Source organism: Solenopsis invicta, chromosome 10, assembly GCF_016802725.1.
Source record: "Solenopsis invicta isolate M01_SB chromosome 10, UNIL_Sinv_3.0, whole genome shotgun sequence".
Lineage (NCBI taxonomy): Eukaryota > Metazoa > Arthropoda > Insecta > Hymenoptera > Formicidae > Solenopsis > Solenopsis invicta.
In genome coordinates, this window is record NC_052673.1 from 1,541,607 (window position 1) to 1,550,248 (window position 8,642).

Genomic DNA, 8,642 nt, shown 5'->3' on the forward strand with positions numbered 1-8,642 from the left:
TTCTTCAACATTATCGAAAAAGAATTGAATTGTAATTATTGTCGCTACATTGAAAAAATGACATCAGTTTAAAAAATTGTTTAAAAAGTTATAATTAACATTATATTTAAATATACATACTGAAATCTTTAATTGAGTATATTCCTCGTTGGATATGTATTTTACATTTACTGAAAATGGTCTCATGTATAGACCAAAACATCTAAATTAAACTAAGTCAGATTATATTATTTTGTTGCACTAATAATTTGCGTTTGGCTCTTAGCCCTTGTTTTACATAAATTGATTTTAATTCTCATGAGCCTATATTGTTCAATCTAATTTTTACTACGTTTCACGTGTGAAAAACAATAAAAACTTTTATAATTTCTTCGTGGTCCGTGGCTACTGCCGTACATAATAATTTTTAATATAAAATTTTCTCCGTTTACTGATACTGGTATCGATCGATGTTTCTTTTGATCCAACAGATGATGATGATATTTTCTACAGTAGTGATACTTTGGATAGCAATTTGGATGAATATGAAGACAATAGTGATGACAAGCAATATAGCAATGACGACAATTTTAAAAGTGGTAACAATTCTACAGATGCGTACCCGAATACTGACTTTATTACGAACTTTACTAACGTGTGCGTTGAAACTAATATGACTCACGTTCAGATAAATAGAATATTATCTGTTCTTAGACAACATGAGTGTTTCCAGCAAATACCAAAAGATGCTCGATGTTTATTAAAGACTCCTAGAAAATGTGAAAATATAAAAGTTATTGAGCCTGGCTGATACCTTCATATCGGTATTGAAACAAATATTATAACAAAATAAAAAAATATTGATACAGAAATACCTCATGTATTACTTGTAGATTTTTCTACTGATGGCGCTAACATTTATAACAATGTTCAATGTGATGTATGGCCGATTCAATTTCGAATTATAAATATATCTGATAAACGCCCGATGATGGCAGGTCTTTATCAAGGAACAAAACAACCTGCTAATTTTAAAGATTTTTTTGCTGCATTTAAAAACGAAATTATTAAATTAATAAATACAGGCTTCATGTATAATGGAAAAAATATTAAATTACAAATCAACGCATTTATCGCTGACACCCCAGCAAAACATCATTGCCTCAATATTAAGGGTCATGGTGGCTACTACAGTTGCCCTAAATGTAAAATTCCTGGGGAACGTCATAAAAGCGACCGGACCCACGTTTATATAGGAATAGGCTACGCTCCCAGAACCGACGAAGAATTCATTACTTTTCAAATTAATGATTCTCATATTCGGAATAATGACGATCGGCATCATAATAGCATTTCGGCATTTCACGATTTACCAATGGGATTAGAAAGTCAAGTCCCCATCGACTACATGCATTTAGTGTGCCTTGGCGTTGTTAAAAAAATTTTAGTGGCTGCATGGATTGATGGAAAATTTAAACCAAGAGCACTGAATATGGAAACACAAAGACATATTTCCGAGCGTTTACTAACAATAGCTGCATATAGTTGTCCAAAAGAGTTCGCACGTCTTCCGAGAAGTTTACATGATTGTCATCGATTCAAGGCTACTGAATTTCGGCAGTTCGTATTGTATACTTCAATCCCAGTACTCTTAGATTTATTCGGAAAAGACAACAGAATATTACATTTTTTAAAACACTGCGCTATTCGCCTCTTAATTAAGACAAAACTGAACGATGTTGAGATTAACAAAGCACAAAAATTGTTAGAATCGTTTGTTTCCGACAGCGTAAATATATACGGAAGAAATTTTTTGTCATATAACATTCATTGTTTAATTCATCTCACAGAAGATGTTCGAAAATTTGGATCTTTAGATCATTTTTCTTGTTTTCCTTTTGAAAACAACATGACATTTTTTCGCAAGATAATAAGAAGTCGCACGAAGGAACTGGAGCAAATTTATAAACGTTACAAAGAAAAAAAAATTACCAATAAGACCTTTCATGTTCAATTAAACTCAAGCAAAATAATTACTGCTTATGGTGCAAAAAAGATTTCCGAAAACAATTGTCGACCTGTTGTAATAGAAAATAATTTATTACTCCAATTTAATCAAATAAGAATTAACAATTTTACTTACAGTTTAGATGATAAGAATAACTGTTGTATATTACACGATGGCAGAATTATTATCATTGTCAATATTTTAAAATACAGCGATAGCACCTATCGTCTTGTTGGGAAAATGTTTTATAAAGTGGAGAATCTTTATGAAATTGATCAAGATTTCAATTCAACACACGTTGATATTTATAAATGTAGCGAACTACGACAAATATATTTTGATATTTTACCGAGCGATATTAAATGTAAAGCGTATAAAATGCCTTATTGGAAAAATTGTGAAAGATATTACGAAAATGATATTTCTGTTATTGCAGCGATATATAATGATGAATGGTTGCATTAAATAATATTTAATAAAGTATGTACGCATATGTTTACGAATAATATACAGGGTGATTCAGAATAACCCGTTGTCTTTTAAGGAACGTATTCCTGGTCGAATTCTAAAACGATTTTTCCTTTGCCAAAAATTTGTCAGACGCTTAGATTTTAAAATATCAGCCGATTAAGTTAGCGTATCAACGGTCGAATACAGATGGTACGCAGGGGCGGCACATTCACCGTTACGTACGAGTGTGTCGTAAGGTGCCTGCTGCGCTCAACTGATACAACACAAGTATTTCTCCTTTCTCACTTTCTCTCTCTCTCTCTCTCTCTCTCTCTCTCTCTCTCTCTATCACATCACAATGCTAGCTTTAACTTAAAAATGTAATTAATTTTTATCTTAATTTTAATGATTTTAATAAGAGAAGTGCCAGGAAATTCTTTGTACAGTCAAAGAATTGAACAAAGAATTGCACGAAGTCTACAAAAGTATTTACATCTCGAGTTTTTAGAAACAGTAGTACTTTTTTTGTTACAGAGAGAGAGAGGGGGGAGGGAGAGAGAGAGAGAAGCAAACGCACGCGCGCACGTGCACGCGTGCTTGCGTGAACAAGTTTGGACATGCATTTACTTACGTATTATTCTGTACAGCGATCAATTAGTTGTCTCCACAATAAGACAGACCAAAGTTTCCTTGATCCTCTCGTAAATTATCACTTTAATATCATAATACATAATTTATTCACTTGATCAATAAAACTTGAGTAACTAATTAACGATCACTTCGAGTAACGATCACTGTAAATAATTATTAGTTATTCGGCGTGCGAAAATATGTAGCTCGATAAAACCCGTGTTTACGCGCGACGAACAGACAACATGTGTTTACTCGACAACAGGAAAGAGCCGACTGATTTTATGGGATACGTTATGATCGAATATGAATGCGTGATTGGTCGAACAGAAGTTAAAACGCGGCAATTTAAAAGTAAAGTAGTGATTAATATTGTTTTTAATAATAAAATTTATTGAAAAATATTTTTCTATTTATTTTATTAAAATTATTTTTTTATATCAAGAGATTCTACACTGAGAAAAAGTTATTAAATTTTAATAAATATTTGTTTGAATACTTGCAATGACATAATTTATTAAATGTAATTAAATATCTAGATTTTGTGCAATTCTTTGTTCGATTCTTCGACTGTATAAAGAATTTCCTGGCACTTCTCTTATTAAAATCATTAAAATTAAGTAGAAAATTAATTACATTTTTAAGTTAAAGCTAGCATTGTGATGTGACAGAGAGAGAAAGAGAGAGAGAGAGAGAGAGAGAGAGAGAGAGAGAGACAGAGAGAGAGAGTGAGAGAGTGAGAGGGGAGAAAGACTTGTGTGTTGTATTAGCTGAGCGCAGCAGGCACCACACCCGCGCGTAACGGTGAATGCGCCGCCCCTGCGTACTATCTGTATTCGACCCGTGATACGCTAACTTAATCGGGTGATATTTCAAAATCTAAGCGTCTGACAAATTTTTGGCAAAGGAAAAATCGTCTTAGAATTCGACCAGGATTACGTCCCTTGAAAGACAACGGGTTATTCTGAATCACCCTGTATATTCATTCAAAATTACTCAACTCTATTATTTGAAAACGTGAATGACACTTCACTATTACAAGTGTTGGGTACACGCGTCTGCTAGTGTTTTAATTACTCAATTTACTTTAACATTCCTCTAAATATTTCTCGAAGAACAAATTATCTATCTATATATATATATATATATATATATATATATAGATAGATAGATAGATAGATAGATAGATAGATAGATAGATAGATAGATATAGATAATTTGTTCTATATGGTTTTATTTTGTTATTGTCTTTTTGTCAAATATGTACATATGTATATGCATAATATTTTTCATATTTATTTTTTATTATTTTGTTATTATGTTACTTCTTTGAGATATTGTTATATTGAATATTGATTGAGCTGCATTGCAGAGTTGTGATTACGCAGTGATGCCATTTTGAGCTCAAAGCACTATCACGCACACAAGCGAGAACTGCTACATCATATGTTCGTGCGCACTCCGAGTGTACATCATTCGCTTCGAGCGCACACGACTATCACATGACCCCATTTATGGCGCCTAAGACCATGGTTTTTGCGCCTCGAAAATTCGAAAGGTGTTGCGATTCAAAGCGTGTGACTTCTTGTTGAGAAAGATAGCTAGTGTCCGGAATCAACAGAATACTTCCAAATCATCATCTCAAGTTTTCACTCTTGACATTGGAAATTGTTTGAAACGAGGAGACAACAGGATTAACGGGTACGGTATGTAGTCGTTGTTGGGTGAATGATCTTTTGCAACGTAGTACTCACTCAGAGACGAGAGCCTCAAAGATCAAGCATACATAAGTATGTAGACACATAATTCAATATTGTTCAAGGTATCAAGATTAACTTTGCAAACAAGTGTATATACTTTCATATGTAGAACCTAACCTAACCTAACTATACAGAAAGTAAACATGTATTTTTTATCACAAAAAATTAATAAAAATGCATCCATTACTGTTTATTAAAATAAGCTTATATCCTTACGCTTAACAAAAATTAGTTTTCAAAAAATATTACTTTTATTATTAAACGTTTTAACGTATTTGATATATTAAAATATATTATTTAATTCATCCCCACATAGGTAACAAAGTCTTATCCCATGGATCCTCCAAGTCCTCAAACCATACTAAAAAAAACTCCGGTTGCCAAGGATTTTATGGCAAGGCTAGAGTCTGATGAAAATCGGGAACTACAAGACATCTCTAATTTTACTCGAAACTTCAGAAACAATAATAATGAAGAGATCCTTAGTCCAAAAAGAAAAAAATATAAAATGCAAGGTATTAGTATACGATTAATATTTCCTTATGAAAAAATACACTCAATCATACGTTGACGGTCCGAAATAACCACCTAATTGAATGTAAACCTTCATGAAACATCCAAATTTTAGTGTTTACATTCGATTTGTATTTTCTCGTAAGAGTTATTGATCTCTGAATTTTCTTGTGTTAATACTACAGCATTAAATTCATAGAAAATCTTTCCCAGATTGCTATGTCATATTCTAAAATTTTATAATCCTAATTAATATAATAAAATAATCTCTAATTCCTTTTGTAATTCTGTAGCTCGAGTTTAAGTGCACAAGCAGATATAGTTTTCCAGAGATATTATACTATTATAAAAAACGTTATCTAAATTTTAGAAAGCAAGGAATAAAAAATTTGTATGGAATACACATTAAAAAGACTGTAATCCCATTTTACATAGTTGCTCTTCACATTTTTCATTCGTAACTGTCTTCTAAGAAAGAATTTTCACCAATTTAATAAATTTTATTTCTATCAAATAATGATATTTAATTTATTTATATTTATAAAATAAAATTTCATAATAAATATATACGCATTTTACATGCAAAACATAAAAATCACTTTACGTCAAATATTAATGTTATTTTTCACAAGTTTTTTTTTATCAGTTATATTTGTTCGAAGCACCATTAACATTGAATTTATTAGTTGAATAAAATCTTCAAAATTCAATTAATGTGTTTACAATTTCTTTACACGAAGGAATAAGAATATGATTGACAAACTTAAGTTTCCAAATTGTTCATAATAATAATTATATATATTTAAAGTTATAGTTTTTGTACTTTAAAAAATTACATATTAACATTTTATGTAAAAAGTTTAGATAAATCTACAGGTATTATTTCTTTTAAAATATATTTTTGATAATTTTCAGCAACAAGTTCCCCCAAAAATTATGAAAATGTCTTAAACAAGGATTCAGAAATCGAGGAAGAAGAAAATGTTAATATACTAATATCAACTTTAAAATCAATATTATTTGAAATAAAGTAAATATTATTTATTTATTTAAATATGAAACTTTAAAAGTACATTAATGTTCGATTGTTAACTTATTCATAGCTAATATTTTAATTAGCAAATATATATGTGTGTACGTATATGTATATTTACATGTATGTATATGTATGTGGATAAAACCTTTCTAAATTTTTCTAGAGATTTAAAAAAGGGACAGGAAAAAATATTAGAAGTTATAAATCAATTTGGAAATGCAAAAAGTACTAGCACAGCTGTCATAAAAGAAGTTCAAAAATTGAATCTTCCTCTGCAAACAGTCGAACAATTTCATAGCCTTATGAATGATGAGAAAGCATTGACTATTTTGGTAAGTTAAAATAAAATAACTTCATACCAAGTGTGTGTACACACACATTTATATTATAATCATTCTTTAGTGTACTTGTATATAAAACTCGGAAACTAAAGTAGGTCTTAAACCTTTTCTCAGGAAAAATATTTTGTTCGGAGGGTTCAACATATCAAATGCCTTGGATGGTTTTTTAAAAGCAAGCGTGACAGACAAATTAATAAAGTCATCTTTCACGTGGAAAGAGGGAGATAAAAAAATTCGATTCCGGGAAACAGCTTTGAGTCTAAAATATGGTAATTATGAAAATTATTTCAATTATCTTGGATTGACTTGACTCTTTGATTTAAAAGTTGATCTAATGTTATCACTTGCCGAGCACTAGATAGTAACATACCCGGGTCGCAATATGTACGTTCATTTAAATTGAAAAAAGGTTATTTTTTAAATGAAAGAATATATCTATGTACTACAATAAATACATTATCTCTTCAAAAAAATAAGTAATTAATAATTATTCAAATTGTCTATTTTATTCTGCTTGTATTAAAGTCAGTTTTCCGCAAGGCAACTAGCCATAATTTGTATCCTTTGGCAGAAATGCACATGTGATTTGTTTGAGTCGTATTACAATAAACTTTTTTACACTTATTTTGCAAGCAACAAATTCAAAACTCGGATATTTTATGAGCAACAAATTAGCAACAAATTCTTACATTATTATTATGTGTAATTTTATTTTTATATGTATATTGTTATGCTACCTTAATCTTCCTTTAGCGTAATATCAATTTAAAAAAAAAAACAGTAACAAATTTTTTTTGCAACTTTTTAACAACAAATGAGGAACAAATAAAAATATTAGTTTGAATCGGTTCTGCTCTTCTTAATCTTTACGACAGTGACAGTGATGAGGAGTAGTTTCTCCATTTTTTGAGCAGACCTACTACTATTAACTTCTCTCAATGCTTGACAGAAGCAAAAGGTTTTGTGGTAGAATTAAAAAGTGGAACAGAAAGGTCAGTTTGAAAATTTGGAGACGTCATTGTTCTGAATGGTCACTGTCTTAAAGTCTTGCTGTATGTTCATTAACGTGATGATGCAAACAAGTTGAACTAATACGAGTAGACTAGTTCACTCTCTGTGCTTCTGTGCAGTCGAAAATTTAATTATTATTTTGCTGTTGATGATATTTACTCTTTATTTCTAAGCTTAGTTCTAAATTTATTTTATACATATTTTTATTGTAGGTGCTCTCCGGAAAATTGAAAATTTCAAAAATATTTCAGTTAAAGACTACGAATTAGAGATGTCAAAGATTATAAAAAGTGCACAGCAGCGACATTATATGTCTGAGCACAGAAAGGAGCACGGAAATGTCAATGCTTTGGAGAAGTCACGCGCTGAAAATCTGCTTGCTGCTAAGTATGCGGCGGCTAGCATGACCTGATTACACGTAAATCATATAATATAATTTTTTGTAATAAAACAATATATATTATCTTATATAATAAAACATTAATACATAGTTACTTGATTTCATTATTTTAACATATTCCAAAAATTTTTTAACTATTGATACTATAGCAAATTAAGGATCAATCAAGCTAAAGATCTATGACATTTATTTTAACTTTTCGTAGACAATTTCCGTTGAAAATATAATTAAAAGTGTACATAAATAAGATACAGTTTAATTACCTATTCATTTTATTTTTTCCGAGAGACTGCTTTTGCATTTTAAATAATTTTTTTTAAAAATAAGTGATTATTTAGGTCATTATCAAATTATCAATATTATATACAATTTATATTAATTTAATGAATATAAATTAATAATATCTAAATATAAAATTTTACGGAAATTTATAGAGGACTGTTAATATAGTATATAGTGCATAGACAGACAGAAATGTGAGGTACATTCAATGAATTGTAGTGCAATATAAGCG

The 8,642-nt window shown here is 30.0% G+C and overlaps 1 protein-coding gene across 3 annotated transcripts; it reads left to right on the plus strand.

Annotated features, from left to right (window-relative positions):
- The first annotated feature begins 4,396 nt into the window (after positions 1-4,396).
- On the plus strand, positions 4,397-8,218 carry LOC113002671. Of its 3 annotated transcripts, none has more exons than XM_039454442.1 (6): positions 4,397-4,773; positions 5,144-5,342; positions 6,256-6,370; positions 6,540-6,708; positions 6,832-6,986; positions 7,980-8,218. In XM_039454442.1, the coding sequence occupies exons 2-5, from the start codon at positions 5,162-5,164 to the stop codon at positions 6,943-6,945; spliced, it is 579 nt and encodes a 192-aa protein (XP_039310376.1). In that variant the 5' UTR covers positions 4,397-4,773; positions 5,144-5,161; the 3' UTR covers positions 6,946-6,986; positions 7,980-8,218. The 3 variants fall into 3 exon arrangements, with proteins under 3 accessions (XP_039310376.1, XP_039310377.1, XP_039310375.1); XM_039454443.1 differs by having other exon boundaries at positions 4,397-4,768; positions 7,941-8,218; XM_039454441.1 differs by having other exon boundaries at positions 4,400-4,773; positions 7,941-8,218.
- Positions 8,219-8,642: the final 424 nt, after the last annotated feature.